Source organism: Bipolaris zeicola (assembly GCF_000523435.1).
Source record: "Bipolaris zeicola 26-R-13 unplaced genomic scaffold scaffold_353, whole genome shotgun sequence".
NCBI classification, from domain to species: Eukaryota; Fungi; Ascomycota; class Dothideomycetes; order Pleosporales; family Pleosporaceae; genus Bipolaris; species Bipolaris zeicola.
In genome coordinates, this window is record NW_006912402.1 from 1 (window position 1) to 18,539 (window position 18,539).

At 49.7% G+C, this 18,539-nt stretch overlaps 6 protein-coding genes across 6 annotated transcripts; 4 read left to right on the forward strand and 2 right to left on the reverse strand.

Annotated features, from left to right (window-relative positions):
• Positions 1 to 1,444: 1,444 nt before the first annotated feature.
• On the reverse strand, positions 1,445 to 5,017 carry COCCADRAFT_9776 (uncharacterized protein; the record flags this gene model as incomplete). The annotated part of the gene is made up of 1 exon (XM_007719815.1): positions 1,445 to 5,017. One exon carries the CDS (start codon positions 5,015 to 5,017, stop codon positions 1,445 to 1,447), a length of 3,573 nt encoding a protein of 1,190 aa, XP_007718005.1.
• Positions 5,018 to 6,584: 1,567 nt separating this feature from the next.
• On the forward strand, positions 6,585 to 8,465 carry COCCADRAFT_9777 (uncharacterized protein; the record flags this gene model as incomplete). The annotated part of the gene is made up of 1 exon (XM_007719816.1): positions 6,585 to 8,465. The coding sequence occupies one exon, from the start codon at positions 6,585 to 6,587 to the stop codon at positions 8,463 to 8,465; it is 1,881 nt and encodes a 626-aa protein (XP_007718006.1).
• Positions 8,466 to 9,745: 1,280 nt separating this feature from the next.
• COCCADRAFT_111028 (uncharacterized protein) lies at positions 9,746 to 11,271 on the reverse strand (the record flags this gene model as incomplete). Its single annotated transcript, XM_007719817.1, has 3 exons — positions 9,746 to 10,655; positions 10,715 to 11,098; positions 11,159 to 11,271. 3 exons carry the CDS (start codon positions 11,269 to 11,271, stop codon positions 9,746 to 9,748), a joined length of 1,407 nt encoding a protein of 468 aa, XP_007718007.1.
• Positions 11,272 to 13,059: 1,788 nt separating this feature from the next.
• COCCADRAFT_111031 (uncharacterized protein) lies at positions 13,060 to 13,392 on the forward strand (the record flags this gene model as incomplete). The annotated part of the gene is made up of 1 exon (XM_007719818.1): positions 13,060 to 13,392. One exon carries the CDS (start codon positions 13,060 to 13,062, stop codon positions 13,390 to 13,392), a length of 333 nt encoding a protein of 110 aa, XP_007718008.1.
• Positions 13,393 to 13,442: 50 nt separating this feature from the next.
• Positions 13,443 to 14,860, forward strand: COCCADRAFT_111035 (uncharacterized protein; the record flags this gene model as incomplete). Its single annotated transcript, XM_007719819.1, has 3 exons — positions 13,443 to 13,787; positions 13,851 to 14,678; positions 14,750 to 14,860. 3 exons carry the CDS (start codon positions 13,443 to 13,445, stop codon positions 14,858 to 14,860), a joined length of 1,284 nt encoding a protein of 427 aa, XP_007718009.1.
• Positions 14,861 to 16,325: 1,465 nt separating this feature from the next.
• Positions 16,326 to 18,253, forward strand: COCCADRAFT_111029 (uncharacterized protein; the record flags this gene model as incomplete). Its single annotated transcript, XM_007719820.1, has 5 exons — positions 16,326 to 16,481; positions 16,647 to 16,767; positions 16,841 to 17,070; positions 17,119 to 17,387; positions 17,437 to 18,253. The coding sequence occupies 5 exons, from the start codon at positions 16,326 to 16,328 to the stop codon at positions 18,251 to 18,253; spliced, it is 1,593 nt and encodes a 530-aa protein (XP_007718010.1).
• Between the last annotated feature and the right edge of the window lie 286 nt (positions 18,254 to 18,539).

Sequence of the window (18,539 nt, forward strand, 5' to 3'; positions counted from 1 at the left end):
AAGGAATAATATAGTATACTGCGATAGTTTATTAATTGTAATAAAAGCGCGTGATATCGCCTTGACGTTGACGCGCTGGTGGGGCGCGACCGATTCGCTTGGGCAACCGATTCGCTTGTGAACCACGTTATACGTATTCGTGTCCACAAGCAGCATTGCGACCTTTTCAGGCCACCTGAATCCAACAGAAAGCCCGTTCTCTACAAACCAGACCAGATTCTGTGAGTCACAGATAATATGCACCTACATATGCATTATCGGATTCCCCCGGCCCCCTCCTTCCCCAGTCTGGAAATGGTTGCGGGGTGATCTATTTAACTCGTTTCCTGGTGGCGTCGACTCCTCGCGAATCCACGGCGTGGAATGGCGCCACGGGGGGGCAATGGGGCGTAAAAAGCGTAGCTCCTCAGCTGACTTCGCGTGCGTGTCGCGTCGCTATGGTAACAATGCGTGAAAGGAGTCATTCGGTTACGCGTCTGGCTCGGGCTTGGTGTGTCGAAATGAGCCCATTTTGTTCGGGATAATGCGGTGTTGAATCAAAGTTTGGCTAGGCTGTTGTGCTTTTTTACACCGTTTGTTTCGTCTACTGGCTGGCCTGCATTGAACTACGGCAAAAGCATATTGGGTTGGTCATGCTCTTTTTTGAACGACAGCACCAAGCCTCATATGGCACAAGTTTTGTTTCAAATATTAGGAGCAAGTATAATTGGTTTGGTGTTGTGAGGCTTTTTAGCTTCAAGCATCTAGCACTACGGCAACTAGTTTACAGAGTACAATTAACAGGGCCCGAACATTGGCTTGACCAAACAGTGGCTGTGAACATTATGCCCACAGTTGCGGTACCCTCATATGATAGGCATGAAGGAGTGATATCACGCGAATCTTACCGATTGTGTAGGAAAGGGTACTCAAGCATGACACTAGGTTTAATAAGGAGATTGGCAAGGCAAGGCAAGGCAAGGCAGAAACCCACATACTTATCCTGGTCTGCTCCGTGCAAATGGGACAAGTGAATATGGGTCTTTCGTAAAACTGGACGGCGTGTTCAATCGCCTTTGGATAACTCAGCACACGGTGCAACGACAAGCAACGACATACCTTGATACAGGGAGAGAATAAGGCAGGACGACTTCACGAAACCTAAAGGCGATCAGCTTGGAAAGTGGGTGCAGATTATTTTTGTTACCATAAGTGGTCCTATGAAAATGGCCCGGTGGCAGCTCAGAAGTCCATATCCCTAGCGTACTTCAACGCCGCAATACTCCGATCTAACCCTACTGTGATATACATGATAAGCAACGTAAGCCCGAACCACAAGGACACTGACCCACGACTGCTTAAACCCATAAATTTATGCCGAATCGCTGGATGGAAAAGAAACGCTACCCCAGAATGGTGGCACTGGGGGAAGACAATCAAAAAGGAGGTACTGGGAGTCTTACGTTTAGATGAAAATGTCCAGTTCATGTCTCTTGACATGGTCTTCCTCAAAAGCAGGGTATGCTGGGACCATGGCATCTGCGTTCTGAACGTATGCATCATTGTAGATGCGCCAATATGGCTGTCGGACTTTGCGAGCTGGATGGAACAAACCGGCCCATACGTAATTCATGACAAGCGGAGTGCCGATTGCGTTGCGAACACCCTCGATGGCTTCGATGATCCTATCGATGACGTGAGGACTGGTCTCGAAGAGGTTGGGCCAAAGTAAGTTAAGCAAGTGAATCATGGCGTCTTCGCAGTCAAGGCCAACACAACCCAGAGCAACGTGCTTGACTACGGAAGCAGCAGTCTGACGATGCACTTGGTCTCGGTCGATCAAAGCATCTTCCAGGAGCGGTGTAATAGCATAGACATAATCCTTGGCCATCTCGCCAATGTACTCAAACATGAAAGACAGTGACTTGAGCACACCGTTCTGTACGTTGAGCTCTGGTACACGGTATTCGTTCATCAGTGCGGGAAGGACAGTGAACGGCGCGCAAGTTTCAGCAACGATACCAATAGCGACAGCTGTACAGACACGAGACTGACGCTCCTGGACTCGAAGGTTACCAAGAAGAGTAGCTAACACATCCTGAGGACCGATAGCCTTGGCAATGTAACCAAATGTGTTGTTGGCAGCACGTCGGATACCCTTCTTGTGCGCCTTGAGCATGTCCAAAAGTTCGAAGCAGATTCGCATCCATTCACGAGGGTTGACGTAGTTTGCACCTCGGTCGGCAATACGTCCTACAAGATCGATAGTGTTTTCCTGCACCTTTTCGTGTCGATTACGAAGAATGGGGGTAAGCCGGGGCAGGAGATCTTTGATGGGAGGCTGCATGGCATGGAGACCAACGACTGTGACAATAGCGCGAAGAGCACCGAGGATTGAACCAAGAACCTCTGGGTATTCTTCACCAAGGTATTCGTAGAGAGCCTGTGCAAGCTTGATGAGCTGTGGATCCTCGTCACACTTTTGCATGACAAAAGTAATACGAGAAATAAGGTCTGCAGCTTGTTGGCGAACAGTGGCAGACTTGTTGTTGAGCCTAGCAAGGACCGTCGCAACAATCTGTGGAAGATAGGTCTTCGTCCGCTCTCCTAGGGCGTTGACAACAGTAGCGAAACCGTCGATGACGATGGGGTCCTCGATGGTCTGATCCTGGAAAGCGACAAGCACGCCGTCGATGAGTTGCTCCTCCAGACGCTGGTCGACGTCATGAGCGCCCAAAGTGCTAATGACTTTATCGACAGTTTCAACAGTCATCTTGCGATATGCTTCGTTCTCGTCCTTCATGTTGTTGACGATGCGGCCTACAATCTCAGAAACACCAGCCTTTTGTGCCAGGTCCACCGTCGTATCCACTACTTGACGGTAGTTACGCTTGTCGAGGGCCATACGTCGTACCCAGAAATGCTTGAAGAACTCAGGCAAGACGTTATCCTTGAGGTATACTGGAGTGACACCGGCCGTGTTTGAGCACTGAGAAACAACCTTCAACACAACCTTCTTCATTTCCTCATCAGGCGATTGGAACTCGCGGATGACAATCTCCATGATCTGACTGGTGTAATAGTTGGAGTATTCCTCGTCCATGAGCGGGATAACGTAACCCACAGCCTTCAAGAAAGACGCGAGGGCCTTACCACGCTGACGGCGGGCACCAGTCCAGAGAGGGTTGAGGATCTCGTCGAAAGATTCGATACCATAGGGGCTAGCAGCTTCGGCAAGTGCTGCGAGTGCTAGAGCTGTAACCATACGGACCTTGGGCTGCTCATCGTTCAGGTTCTCGCCGATGCAGTCGACAAGTCCTTTCAAATGAGGTAGAATAGCGCAACCCATCAGAATAGGAATCTGCTGGATAATCTTCACACCAGTGTGGCGCGCGTGCCATGACTTCTTGGATCGACAAACGGCTCGAAGGAAGGGAAGGAGAGCGGGTATACCAAGAGCGGACGCGACGACGGCAAAGGCTCGAGCGGTGGTGTTTCGGACGTATTCGTCTTGATGGTCCAGGTCAGGGCGCATCGTACTGATCATGTGTGCAAGACCGGCAGCCTTTGCAAGGTTGGAGATAATCTCACGACCTTCGACACGAGCATAGTAGTCTTGGTCAATAAGAAGGGGTTCAATGACGACAAGAATCTTGTGAACGTATGGACGAACGAGATCGTCAAGCTTGTACAGGACACGGTCAATGACCTTGACAAGCAGATGTCGTTCCTGATCTTCCAGTGTCCGTTCCATCAGGAGTGGCAGAATCTGATTGAACAGAGCTCCGGCACCAAACTGCCTAGCATTGTCTGTAAGTTGTCGAAGCGCAGTCTTTCGCATGGGTGGTGTTCCGTTCTTGACTTTCAGGAGCAGTCGCATGATCTTGCGCTCCTTTAGTTCCTCCACTGTCATCTCGTTTTCGTCGGCACCATCTGTGAGTTTTCCAAAGTACTTCATATCCTCATTCTTGAAAAACTGCAAATCTCCAACACCCGGAATCTCTGTTGGCAGCTGCTTGCCCATGGCAGCCAAGCTGTTGTCTACCTCTGGAATCAAGAAACCCTGGTATCCGGTCGGGAGAGCCGGCATGCCTACTGGTCGTCGTACTGGCTCATAACCTGGTGGTGGCTCGAGGACCTTGTAGCCTTCGGCTTCGCCTGGGAGCATCATGTCGAGCTGCTCATCGGACAGCGGGGCATTGCGGCTCGAGATATCAGTACCAAAGGCAAAGGTTGGAGCGATTGGGTGTGCACCATTCGCGGCGGGAGCAGGCGTTGCAGCAGCCGCAGGGGCTACAGCGGTAGTATCCCAACGTGACCGGGCTGGTGCAGCAGCTTGCTTTGTGTCTTCGGGTGCCGGCGACCATCGCGAGCGTTTCTTGGGCTCTGCCCCTTCTTCCTTGACTTCTTGCTTGGTGGCGGGAGTCTCGTCGTCTGCGACTTCGTCCCATCGTCTCCGCTTGCGAGTCTTCTTCATTGGTGGGGTTTTGTCACCGTCGACTGAGGCGGATTCACCGTCTTTGAGTGTAGGCTTGTGATCAAGGACCTCGCTGCCTCCAGACTTTTCCTTATCTTCAATCAGTTGCTTGACACGCGCCTCCTCGCGCTCCAACTCGCGCTGCTTCATGACGTCCTTGTATGACTGGCCGCCATCCTCTCCGTCCTTTGCAAAGGGGTCAGCACGTGTCGGAGAGAGTGCGCGGTCGAATCGTCTTCGTTGGTAGTCGGTTTCGCGTGATGCGATCTGGGCCTGTTTCTCGCGGCTGTCGAGGATATCGGCCTCACCCGCGTCGCCGTGCGCGAACTCGTTCATCATCTCCTTGGATGCTGTGTATTGCCCAACGAGGCTCCGGCCATTGAGTTGGACATCGTCCATGTCGTCGTCTTGGTCAGTGACGGCGATGGAGTTGACATAGTCGCCAGTGTTTCCGCCATAGAGCTCTTTGTCAGAGGGCTCCATCAGCGACTGCTTGTTGTTTGACGAATCCCCATTAGTGGCGCCATTGGCCCTTGAGTTTCCTGCGCGCGGGCCGGCCATTTTTGCTGCAGGTTGCGTGACGGCTTGGGGTGATTGGGGTTGATTGAGGGGATGGCAACAGCAGGCCGCGAGCTTTCCTCAAGTTTCGGCGGCCTGATTCGGATTAGTGTAGTAGCTTAGTCATCGCACCAGTCGACTCAGTGATGTGAAAGCATGCGACATCACGTGTTTGGTGCAGCTTAGACTTTGGACAGACAGAACATTCGCGCTTTTGAAAAAGGTGCTAAAAACACGACAACTGCATTGCCTCTTTCCAACGCCCACTTCCGTACGTAAGGACATACTACTACACCTGTTACATACTACATGCATGCAACGAGCGGGAGCAGGCGGTTCGCCCGGGCCTTGCGGCACAGCAAGGTAGACCTGCCTCTTTGTACTAAGTATGCCAATTTGCATGGCACCCTAGCCAACCTCTTACAATCAATAGTAGTAGTATATTGGCAACATAGCCACCTACCGGAGAATGCGTCTTTTTTGCACGACCAGTCAGTAAATACCGTCGGTTTCCGTGACGTGTTGGTGTGGAAAGCGTGGGTGGAAAGGCTGGCTTACCATAGGTTGCACTGCAGACGGAAGATTTTGCGAGCGTGCGGAGCCGACGCGTTGCTTGCCCCAATGTCATGACAATCATTGACGTCTTAGACGAGCGTCTGAGGTGTAAGACGAGAGTCTCTTCTGGATATGCCTGGGAGGTTCCGAGCACCTTAGCGGCGCCCGGCCTTATTCTCGCTTCTCATTTGTTGGGAGCCACCGATGATCTTCTCATCTACTCAGCAATTCCGGGACGCTTTGGAGAAGCGGGCGTGCTTTTTTGTGTGTTTGTTGTTTTGGCGCTCCGCAACATCGTGGCCCACATCGCAGGGCCCAAGCCGAGCATTGGCACAAGGCTGCGGGCAATGGTCGTCATGCGATTAGGTGGCTTGTTGATCGCCCTGGGACTCGAGACTGCCCCAGCCTCGTCAAAGACAACCCACCATGTCCACACCGCCAACACAGCCGCGGCTGCTTCGTCATCATCAGGATACCTCGTAAATGAGCGTCGAGTGCATGCCGCTACCACAATCAACTTCTGAGATTGGCATAAGCGTCGTACTTTAGTTTGCGAGCAGGCGTTCAGCAGCGAAGCGTACAGAAGCAGAGGACGGGTGCTAAAAATACGTCTCACGTTGCCACGCTAACCATGATCCGCCGAACTACATTGCGTGTGGGCCTCGCAATACGGGCCCTAGCAACGAATGACGGCGAGGCGCAGTGTCGTGCGACCCCGAGCTAACGGTGTGTTACGAAGCTGCCGGCTTTCTCAAGGGCTTGAAACGGATACGTCGGTTGTGTGCTACCCTGCCAGCCACGCAGTAACTTCTGGCAAGCCGAGCCCGGGGATATTGGTTGAGTCGCCGCATGCTACTGATAACGACCGTCGCCGTCCCACATGGTTTGAGGGGTGGTTCCTGCCTCTCGCTTTATTGAGCTGCTCGTGCCCGCGTGCCCGCCCGACCTCTCTCATTATTCTTAATACTATTTCTTCCAGGCATCCCGCCCCTCGGCTAGAACAGCCTCAAAAAAAATGGCGGCTGTGGCGCGCAACTTACCCCAGGATGATGTTCATCCACTGCTCAGGCATCCCCGGCCAATCAAGAGGGATCCTGCCAAAGCACATCGCATGCTCGACTTTATCGCAGGTTCAGAGGAAGCATTGAACTGCTTACAACGCGAAAAATCAGTAACAACACGATGGCTGGAACGACCAATGTACGAGCAGCAGACTTCCCAGGCGGCAGAGCAGTCAAATCAGCCCAAGGCAGAACCAGTACCAGATGCGGTGCAAGTCCAGGAACCATCCAAACCAGAGCCGGCTCTACAGGTTGTCGAAGTTCCCCAAGAAACCCCAAAGGACGACAGCGACTCTGATCTCCTAGACAAATGGACCAACCCGGACAGACCGACATCGACTCTCAAGGCTGACACAAGTTTGAGAGTGCTACCAGACTTGGAGCCCATGTCCAAGCTTAATACTTGTTTTGCCAAACAACGACCACAACCACTCACACGACCAGTGTCTTATAACTCGCAACATCTACTCACACCAGAATGGACCGCTTCACCGACTACCTTTAGCCCCGAAACATCAGGCTCACGGTATATATCATCAAGTCTCGACAATCTGGAAAAACCCAGGAGCAGCATCTCTTCCCGGGGCAGTTTCGAGTGCGACCAAGTACACCCTGCACTACGGAACCGTCAACCTATGCAAGAAACAAAGGACACACAGACGGGGCGTCCCATCTCATACCATCCCCAGAGTTTCACTTCGCTCGACAGTCCACCACTGAAGCAACGCCCACGCCCGACCTCGTTTGCGAACTATCACCAGCGCGTTCGTTCCGGAAGCAAGATTGCCTCCTCACGAGGTCTACGAAACAACAGCTATCCCGTAAATTCTTCAAGGCCGGTGTCTGGCATCATCCCCAAGACAGTTGCCGGAGAGGACATCGAGAATGACACTAGTTATCAATGCTTCGGAGATGATGAGGTCGGCCCTCCTACCCCCATGAAGTCAACGACATCAACACTACCATCGCCACTAGCATTCTCGGCAACTCCGGCAACCCCAGTCCGCAGTCCCTTTGATTCCTTCGACAACCTTGAACTGAAGCCCAAGGAAGAAAAGACCAAACCAGAGAAGAAGAACAAAAACCGCTGGTCTACCATCCCCCAGGCCCTCAAGAACTTCGGCGCACGACGCCGCGACTCCGCCGCACAACAAGAACAACCCAAACTCGCCGCCGTCGTCGACGACCTCCGCAGAATGAAACTCACAGAGGAAAACCTACACACCTACGACCACGAATCCACCCGCGCCTCCGTTCTCTCCAAACGCCAATCCGCCTTCGATCTCGCTCCCACACCCGCATACTCTCCCTTAGACACAGCCACCACTAACCCAGGCTCTCCCCACCTCGTGCCTCTCCCCGCCCCCTTCGCCCCCTGGACCACAAACGCACCACCCAGTCCTGCAATGACAACTGCCGACCGCCGCCGCAGCAGCGCCGCCTCACTCTCTCCCAAGCAAAAACCACTCGGTCTCGCAGTCGAAATCCCCCGCCAATCCCGTCCTTCATCCATGCATTCCTACACCTCGCGTCCACCCACCGCCGTTACTGCAGACGTACCGCGTATTGGCACCCCTGCCTCACGCCGCAACACACCCGCTATCGAACGCACTTGCATCCTGTGTAAGAGTGTGAAGTCGAATGCAGAGTTCGTAACGCGCCGTATTACCAAGAACTGCTGGCACGAACCTGCGACTTGTGTTGAGTGCCTGCAGGGCTGGGTCATGGAGTGTGCGAGAGGCCCAAGGGGTGTTGACGGGTGCACGTGTCCCGAGTGTGGGGAGGGAATGGCAGGAGAAGATGTTTTTGCTTTTACAGGGATTGCGGCGCCGTGAGTTTTGGGATATCTGCGTGTTTTTTTCTTGTATTTATATCTTTTTTCCATCATTTCTTTTTTTTGTCATTGCTTGAGGAGTTTTTCAGCATTGGGAAGGAAATGCTTTCGTTCTTTTCTTTTATTTCTTTTGTTTGGGGGATGGGGGGAAACGGAGCGGAATAACGATAATGAACTGGAGGGTGGGAAAGGCTATATTTGCTTGTGTCTTTTTTTAGAGGCATTCTTTCTTTTTTTCTCGTTCTCTTTTGTATTAATGTGTAAAATTAGTAGTTTTGGCTTTCTTTTTTTTGTAGGGAGGGGGGCGTGGAGTGAATAATACTACTTTGGCGTATGCAAAATGTTTTACATACATTTATAGTCCTTCATGTTCTACGCCTCAACCTAAAAAGACGATGTCGCATCACTAAGTTTACGAGTGACGCTTTCTCCAAACATGATGCCTCGCCTTCTTTCCAAAACTATGGGCATAATGCATCCGTGCAACCCTACCACCACGCTTCCCCTTTTCCTTCCTGCACGCCCTCTGCTCCCAATCACCGGCACTACCCCTACCCTCCCCTTCTCCATCCTAGCAAATCTTTTCCCCCATACCATACCCAGACCAACGCCCAACGCCTCTTCAAACTTGTGCAAATGCTTATTTACATCGATGAAGCGGCCAGGAGCGATACCAAGTATCTTCTCTGCTATCTACCGTGAGCTGTGTTCCATTGTAAGAATGCAGTGTTAAGAGATTTGATTAGATGAGTCGGTGTACGGTGGTGCGGTTCTGGGATATCGGATGCAAATGTGGGTAGGCTGGTGAAGTCAGATACTCTGTATCTTCGCCAAAAAAAAGCGGTCGGATTTATAAGAGCTGGTAGTGGCGATGCGGTTAACGATGTGACTATGGACTTGTAAGCGTCCTGTCCTAGCTGCGTCGAAACGCGGTCCAGGAATATGCATACGACATGCAGCAGCACTCCATTTTACCAGGTCATTGGTAGGGTGTGCAATACCCGATGCCAAACGATAGGGAGATATTGGTGGTAACGGTTGGAAAGAAGGAACACAAGCCACTGCCTACATATTTTCCTAAGATATATTCTTACCCAGAGTAGCTATAAGAAAGTATTCCATAAGTAAGAAATAGAGCTAAATAAGATCTGTAAAATAAGCTACTGATCTTTTCAAGGAAGGAGGTCTTGATAGAGATGATTCTAATTTGAAGATCCCAAGGTAGAGACCTGCTTACTAGTCTAATCTCAATACTAGAAGTGCTTATATTACTTCTGCTCTTTACTCTGGCACTTTAATCGTCTCATAACCACTTCTCGATCGAATGGATGGGCCGTAGAAGAAAAGGACCCATGGAATTGGGATACATGTAACAGAAATGAACCCCAATAGACTTGTAGCCCATTCTATCCCTAGACCTTTGTACATTTGCAAGGTAAATAACGGCAGAGCGGCGCCAAGGAGGTACCGAACGAGAGCATTGGCCGCCATCGCACTGGCCCCGTAGAGTGCTTGATAAGTATCAAGCAGGTATGCAGTTGCAGAAATAAATATCGTCGAGTTCCCCCATGCAAAAGGAATTGAAGCAACCACAGGACTCCACCAAGATATATCTGGTTTAGCAGTCCAACCAAACCAAAACAACGCAATTGGTACACCGAAGCAAGCCGCCATTGCAGGATAAAGACGATGTTCTGGGGCAACTACCCCGCCCTTGCCGGAGAGTTTGGACTCACGAACACGGGGTTGGTAGAAATAATGATCACAAAGTAAGACCGTGGGTACGGCCAGGGCTCCACCAAGGCCGACGGCGAGGAAGACTAACCCCGAGGGAATCGTGCTGAAGTTGTAGACAGATCGAAAAATAAAAGGATAGGCTGCCATAAACGCAAAGACGACCGAGAAGTTGAACCCAGTGTAAAGGCTGAAGAAGCCGACGATTGGTTCAGAGAATAGCATATGCAATGGACGAACGAGTGTAATGGTGAAGAATCGTCTCATCTTGGTTGATGTAGGTGGTCCAGGGGGAAGTGGGATATTCTGTCGTCGCGCTCTCTTCGAGAGAATACTTGCTTTGTATGTTTCCTGCGAGAACGCAAGCACGATCATTGACAGGATCGCAAAGAATATCAACGTCCATTGCGTCCAGCGCCAGGACATCTTGACGGTTACGAGGGAGCCTAACACAGGACTATCACGCTTTATGAGAAAGAAGTATGTAACCCTAAAAGAATGCGACCTGGTACTTACCCGAATGCCGGGCCCAGAAATGGTGTCATGATGTAGAGCGCCGATGGAGCCGCTCTTCTTTCAGGGACAGTCAGGTCACCAACACTTCCCGTGCCAATAGCCAACGAGGGGCTAAAGGCCATTCCGGCGAAGAATCTCATGACGCATAGCGTTTGTATGTTTTGCGAGAACCCAGCCCCCACGGTGAAAACCGCGGCCAGGGGCGTAGTGACTGCGTACACAATGTACCTTCCATATGTTTCGGAGAGCGGAGCAGCGATCAGAGGTCCAAACCCTAGTGCTAGAACATACAGAGACTGGGGTAAGAGTGCTACTGTAGAGCTTGTGTTGAACTTTTCCTGGACGATGGGATAGGAAGGTGTATAGATTGATGCCCCTAAGGTCCTATAAATGATCGATTAGCGTGTGGGGTCCTTGGCACAGTGATCATTGGAGTGTCTTTACGCTGTGAAGGAAATAATGGCTGGAGGAACAATATGGAAATATCGCTTCCAGTTTGGCCAATTAACTGGATTATCTGGATCGTCTGGTCTGCTCCAGTCTAGAGGGCTTGTCATTGTTACCATCTCCGGACGACTTGGCTCGGTTACAGATGCACCCCCGGGGACTTTCTCAGGATTCATGACTCTCTGCAACTAGCCTTGGGTGCGGACCAAGGCAAATAAGGTTAAGGATTTTTTTTTCCGCGTAAGGGACACTTGCAGTCGAGCAAAGGGTTGGCGTAGTCTGAATTATAGTTGCATTGCGATTCAAGCCAGATCCCTAGTTGCCGAATAGTGTCCCCCAGTACATGGCAAGATTCCACGTACCATCTTAGCCGTGTACATCGGTCTTATTCTTCGCTATTTTCTCGGGGATAGCAGGTGCAGCTTCCGCCCGTGCATGTAAATTCCTCTTATCGGTGCGGGCCGTCTCTCATCCATGCGGGTAGGCGGTGGCGGGGGGGGGGGAAGAACGTTACGTAGTGCGCCGGGCTCTAGGTCGGGTAACTCGATATTGTGCCTGTACATACAGCAGAGCGAAACGTAAATGGGCCAAGCTCGAATGATGGGTGGGTCATTACATGCAACCACTTCTTGGCATCGTCCGTTTGCAATCTTTGATCACTACTAGATCCGGCATAAGCTACACCGATAATAAGACATGATCCGATTGGCTTTTCCAGTCCTCTTGAGGAACTACCTGGGCCTACTCGATATTCCGCCTTGGCTAGAACCCATCACTCACTGACGGTCGCTTAGCAGTATCACCTGTCACGGCCCGGACGGCCACCAAAAGGGACAGGGTATCAAAACAGTATAGTACAAGTGTTTTTATCTCGGAACTGTGGGAGGTGAGGCTAAGTACAGAATCCCAGTCAAGGCGCTATACCCAAACGGGGTAAGTAAGCCCTAGCAATACCAGCGCCATAACATCACCGAGGTAGCACCACATGGTACAGTCGAGGTTACAACTCTCGGAGTTGGGCATAGGATTTTCTGCTATTGCTATGGCCATGAAAGTAGAGTAAAGGAAAGTGTCAGAGAAGATAACGAATAGCTACTCTACATCACATTATCCGATTTCTAGCCACTAAACAATCCCAAAACATAGGTCTGGGGCGAGTACTCAGTTTCCAAAAACTCTAATTCCTCAGTGTACAGAATACCCTGCTCTGCAAGATAGAGACACGCAGTTAGTCTATCGATCTAACCGAGGCAAGTCCCTATATTGCTAGTTTTTGCTATAAGAACCCCCTGGCATGACCGGTGCCATTTCGGCCTCCTTGGCAAAGCAATGCGCTTTGTCACCTACATACAGATACGAAAGTGTTTAATCCCCGAGACTTATCCTGTTCTTACTTAGCAGGACTTCAGATAGATTAAGCCCTCAGTATGCTAGCTAAAAATATCTTGTCTTACAGTTCACCAAGATCGTCACCTCGGGTGTCTCACTATAGCTTTAGGGTAACCTCTTTTTACTGGGTAAAGATGAATCAGCCCGTAGCGTCTCTCCCTCGCTCGTAGTAACTTTTGAGATTTGCGGTAGAGCCCTAGAAGGCCATCACATCAGAAACATTGCCATTACTGACAAGGACTAGTTATAAAAAATTAATGCAAAGCTATAACAGCTGTGGAAGGTGGCTTCACTTCATATTAAAACCAATCGGGTATCCTAATTCGGACCGGATCTGCTCCTTGGCTGCTGTCCCCACATCAAATATTTTCGTACCTGTATGTACAGGGCTCATTCGGCAGATGGGTTCGGAGGTCAGTAAGATGCCCTGCGAGGCGTGTGTAATTCATGTATAAATCGTACCAGATTGCTCCATTACATCGCATACAGAAGCAAAAGCGCCTCTGAATATGCTCACAGATATCCTCACTCGTACGCTGAGTCAATATTTGCCTCTGGCTCTCGTATTCTCTGGGTTCATTTATCTAGCCCGCAACTACTATAATCGAGATTTGAACAAGTATCCAGGACCGCTGGCATGCGCTTTCACCGACTGGTACAGGTTTTTCAAGGCATGGCAGAGACGACCTGAACAGTGGCATATAGATTTGCATAACAAACATGGAGATATCGTCCGCCTTGGGCCAAACTGCCTGTCCTTTTCCAACCCAAAATCTGTAAAAGCTATATACGCTTTGGGCAAAGGCTTTACAAAGGTACAGTCATGTTACTATCTTGTCTGATCTATTCTCTCATGCTAAACCCTGGCTAGTCAGACTTTTACCCCGTACAGATGGCCACTTCAAAGGAAGGAAAGAAGCTACCAACACTATTTAGCACCCAGTCGGAAGAATATCACTCACAGTTGAAGCGCAGCGTTAACAGTGTCTTTTCCATGTCGGCCCAGATGCAGTATGAGCCTATTTTTGACTCTGTCAACGACGTATTTCTCCACCAGACACAGGAACGATTTTCGAACACTGGTAAATATTGCGATTTCTACCAGTGGCTCCAATTCTACACTTTCGACGTTATCGGTGAACTAGTTTACTCTAAAAGGCATGGCTTTTTGGAGAGTAACTATGATATCGAGGGAATCGTCAAAGGAAACTCGGCCCTATTCGACTATGCTGCCGTGGTACGTAAGAATTTATATTGCTTTTTCTTCTTCTCCATGTATCGACTAACGGTCAGCAAAAAGGTGGGACAGATTCCTGTTCTAGACAAGTTGTGGAAAAAGAACCCAATTAAGTTGCTTGCAGCCAAGTACGGACTGATCGACTCTTCGTATCCTGTCGCAAGCTTCGCAAAGGCCCGCCTTGCCGAACGGCATCCTTCTGGAACGGTCTTCTCGAAGGAGAATCTTGCTTGGCAAAGAAACGATACGAATATGCCACAGGACTTCCTCTCCAAGTTCATCCAGGCCAAGCATGACAGACCAGACTTTTTCAACGATCAACTTGTCGTTACCATGTGCGTCTCCATGGCTTTTGCTGGATCCGAGCCTGCAGCCGTATCAATGAGTGGTGTTTTCGGCTCGCTTCTGAGAAACCCGAGATGCTTGGAAAAGGTGTATGAAGAGCTTGATCGCAAAGCATCACAAGGCCACTTCAAAGATAACGCAACAGGAACAGTCACGTGGCAAGAGAGCCAGGGACTTCCCTACCTTGATGCCTGCATCAAAGAAGCTTTCCGCCTCCACCCCGCCCCAGGCTTGCCGTTCGAGCGAGTTGTTCCACCCGAGGGAGTGATGATCGACGGTGAGTTCATTAAAGGAGGAACAATCGTCGGGTGCAATGCATGGGTTATCCATCGTCGACCCGAGATTTTCGGAGACAACCTCGACGACTTCGTGCCCGAGCGCTGGCTCGTAGACCCCTCCAAAGACCGCGAGTCCGAAATCGCTCGAATCAAAGACATGGATTATTACATTATGAGTTTTGGCAAAGGGCCACGTGTGTGCCTTGGAAAACACATTGGCATGATGGAAGTTTACAAGCTCATTCCAGCTGTTCTTCGAAGATTCGAGGTGAGTTTAAACCCCCTTCGTTCTCCTGCGTTGTTTTCTACGTCCAAAAATGGCTAATCTATTGCCTCAAGCTTGAATTGGAAGAAGGGTCGCGTGAAGCTCGTTTCCGCAACGGCTGGTTTGTTAGGCCGGTAGAACTAAAGGTGAAGTTTATAGACCGGAAATTAGTTACACCAGCATAAGGATCTATGATTGATAGACGAATACAACATAATGATCCCACGGGAAAAAACTCCTCATCCACCCTACTTTCCTACTGAGTAAGGAAGATAGTACGCCTACCCCTTTATGTTTGCCATAGCCCAACTCCTTCGTCGTGCCAGATAAAGAATATCATATTTTTTTTGACCCTCTATTCCGCTTCTGAATTATCGATTCCTCAATCCTACACCCCTGCCCTTATTCAAGCACCTTCACCTTCACCAGCCGTGCTCCAAGCTCAAACAAGGCTTGGCGCCTAGGTAAGCTTGACTGCGACCTCTGGGTAAACCCGATTTCATTCTGCAGTAACGTCTTGTTGACCGCAACGCGCCCCCACCCACCCCAAAAAATCACCAAGGTGGCTTGTTTACAGCCCGAATTTGAAAAGACATCACGGTCTTTTGCAATAAACTTATTGATTTGCCTGATCTAAGTGTCTCTGTACGTCATCACAAGAGTGCAGTCATTGAAATTGGGCGGAGAACGCGGTCCCTAAACTCACGGACGAAGCAAAGAGGTTGAATCTTAATGATGACCATTCTCAATCTGGCTAAGAGAGCAACGATGTCAGAGATGGTAAAGGATGAGTATTGGGTCAAAGATGAGTAGTCTTGAAGGGATGAGATAAATGGGTTAACATCCCTCCCTGGGTAACGCAAATCCCCCCGTGCCGCAAGAAAAGAGGGGTACTTTGTCTTCAGAAAACAATATTTCTATTCGCACGTTGTTATCATACTATATCCATAGATAGGTCATATCTTTTGCCTTCTTCTATAGGTGTAGACATCTCTCCTTACAAAAATTACGCTACTGTTGTGAAATCCGCGCTGATCCGCAAAAGACATCTTTTCAAGAGAAAAGCAGTGACACCGCTACAGATAGCCTCCATCTCGCTCTACTGCACCCCTACACTAAGAAATAAGGTTGTATGCACTGAGGAAACCTTCGGCCACGCTACAGAGCCAATCTCAGCCCTTGGTGCGGCGTGGCGCTCATATCCATGCGTGATCGCCACCCCTGTCGGTACTTCTCCAGCGAGCAGCTTCCGCATATGGCTAGTATAGAACCGTCTACGGCGTAATTTTCACCGCGCCAAGCTTGTGGCCTCACCAAAACTACCTCAAAAACGAGGCTGTAGAGCCACACTAAAAGGATATCATCTCGATATATTTAAGTGGTGAGGTTAATAGGCCTTGATATATGTATATAGCTATAGAAATCGAGATGATATCCTTTTAGTGTGGCTCTACAGCCTCGTTTTTGAGGTAGTTTTGGTGAGGCCGCGCGTCCGCGAGGTGGTGGAGCACGGTAGTTAGACATAAGGTCCATGCATTGTCGGAGACATTCTAGTGACATGCCAAGCTTGCGAATAGCAAATTATCCCCAACCTTAAACCTTCTTTCGCACATCTTTGTATTCAGTGTGGCCTGAACCTCTCTCGCCGCCATGAACTGCCCCTCGCAAGCCGATTCCATCTACACAGAGGGCTGGAACCAGAACCCAGATGCCCTCAATGCCGACGCAACGACGAGGGCTGACCTCAACCATATAGCAAATGCCAAACTGCAAAGAGATTACAGAATAAACCCTGTGGACGCGCTTGTAGCTAGGAAAGAACTAGCCGAACACTATAAAGTCAAGGGAGCAGACAGCACAACCAAGTCGAAGGCGTTAGACGGTCAGAGCAATATTGTAATGGGTGAAGATAAAGACTCTGGCGCTGTCACTAATTCACCATCTGGCGGCCCAGGTGGAAATACTGACAAGTTGATTGATAACTGGCACATGACGATTTGTGAGCTCGCTAGAGGGGCTTTAGCAGTCTTACTCAAATATGCAAGATTCATTGGACCTGGCTTTATGGTCGCTGTTGCATATATCGATCCTGGTAGGGATGTTTTCTTGTAGCTGGCATTCCCTCTTCGATTGCCTTCTAGGTGGTTGCTGATTCTTTGCTTTAGGAAATTATGCGACTGATGTCGCTGCCGGTGCTTCTTTCAGGTTCAGACTATTGTTCATCGTGTTAATGTCCAATATTTTCGCGATCTTCCTCCAATCCTTATGCATCAAGCTAGGCTCCGTCACGGGAATGAACCTTGCTGAGAACTGCAAGGCTCATCTCCCGTCGTGGCTTAACTATGTTCTTTACTTCTTTGCAGAGTCCGCAATCATTGCTACCGATATTGCAGAGGTATGTCCTATATTCTTCGATAAACTTCCTTCTCCCTAACTGCAACAGGTTATTGGCACTGCTATTGCTCTTAATCTCCTCTTTAATATCCCTCTTGTCGCAGGCTGCGCTATATCCATTGTCGACGTGCTCGTCATTCTGATGTTTTACCGCCCTGCTGGTACAATGCATTCTCTAAGAGCCTTCGAGTTCTTCGTGGTACTCTTAATCCTCGGCGTCGTTATCTGTTTCTGCTTTGAACTCACCAAAATCAAAGCCTCTGTTGGAGAGGTCTTCCGTGGCTACCTGCCTTCTTCTGCCCTAGTCCAGTCACAAGCGTGAGTGAGAACTCAATAGTTAGGTTGATTGTTTGTTAACAACCATAAGTCTATACCAGTCTTGTGGTATCCTTGGGGCTACTGTCATGCCTCACAGTCTTTTCTTAGGAAGCGGCATTGTCCAGCCGCGTCTACGCGAATTTGATAAGATTAACAGCACAGCTGAAATACTCGAGACGGGCTCTATCAACGACCGAATCAAATACAGGCCCTCTTTGGCTGCCATTCAGTCATGCATGTCATACAGCATTGTCGAACTAGCAGTCTCCCTCTTTACTTTTGCCCTTTTCGTCAACAGCTCCATCTTAATCGTCGCTGGGGCATCTCTCTACGGCCGTCCCGAAGCCGACAACGCGGACATCTTCTCGATTCATAACCTTCTTTCTCAATCTATTGCACCTATTGCCGGTACCTTGTTTGCATTAGCCTTGCTACTGTCTGGTATTTCAGCCGGCATCATTTGCACAATTTCCGGTCAAATGGTTTCAGAAGGCCAGCTCAACTGGTCACTCAGACCATGGCTCCGTCGCCTTATCACCCGTTCAATTAGTATCACACCTAGCATCATCATTGCTGGTGCTGTTGGCCGAAAAGGACTTGGCAAAGCCCTCCAAGGCTCTCAGGTAGCGCTAAGCATTATCTTACCTTTTGTCAGCGCTCCCTTAATTTGGTTTACGTGCCGGGGGAAGTACATGAGAGTGGCTGTCCGCAATGATAATAGGCCAGCTGGGGCCGAAGGCGAGGGAGAACGACACGTTCAGATGAGGAATGGTTGGGTTACTACGGTTTTTGGGCTCCTAATTTGGGGTGTTATTGTGATTATGAATGTGGCACTCTTGGTGTTTGTTGGTATGGGCGTTGCGTAATTGCACGTCTGAACAGTTCCTATAGTCGAATAGATAGGAATCGGCGTTAGTAGACTCGAGAAGCATGAGGACGCGGTGGGGCTTAGTCAGATCTTTCATTTAACGTGTTCCACCAGTAAGCGGCCCACCCCAGTAAGTGGCCCACCCCACCAAACTTGACCTGACGTTCTACGCAATTGAGTCACAACAACGTAATAAAATAAGATAAAACTTGAAAAATATAATTTATTATCTAGCTCTACACTGAGTTCTTTTATGACCTTGAACGTGGCACTTTGTGCACGTC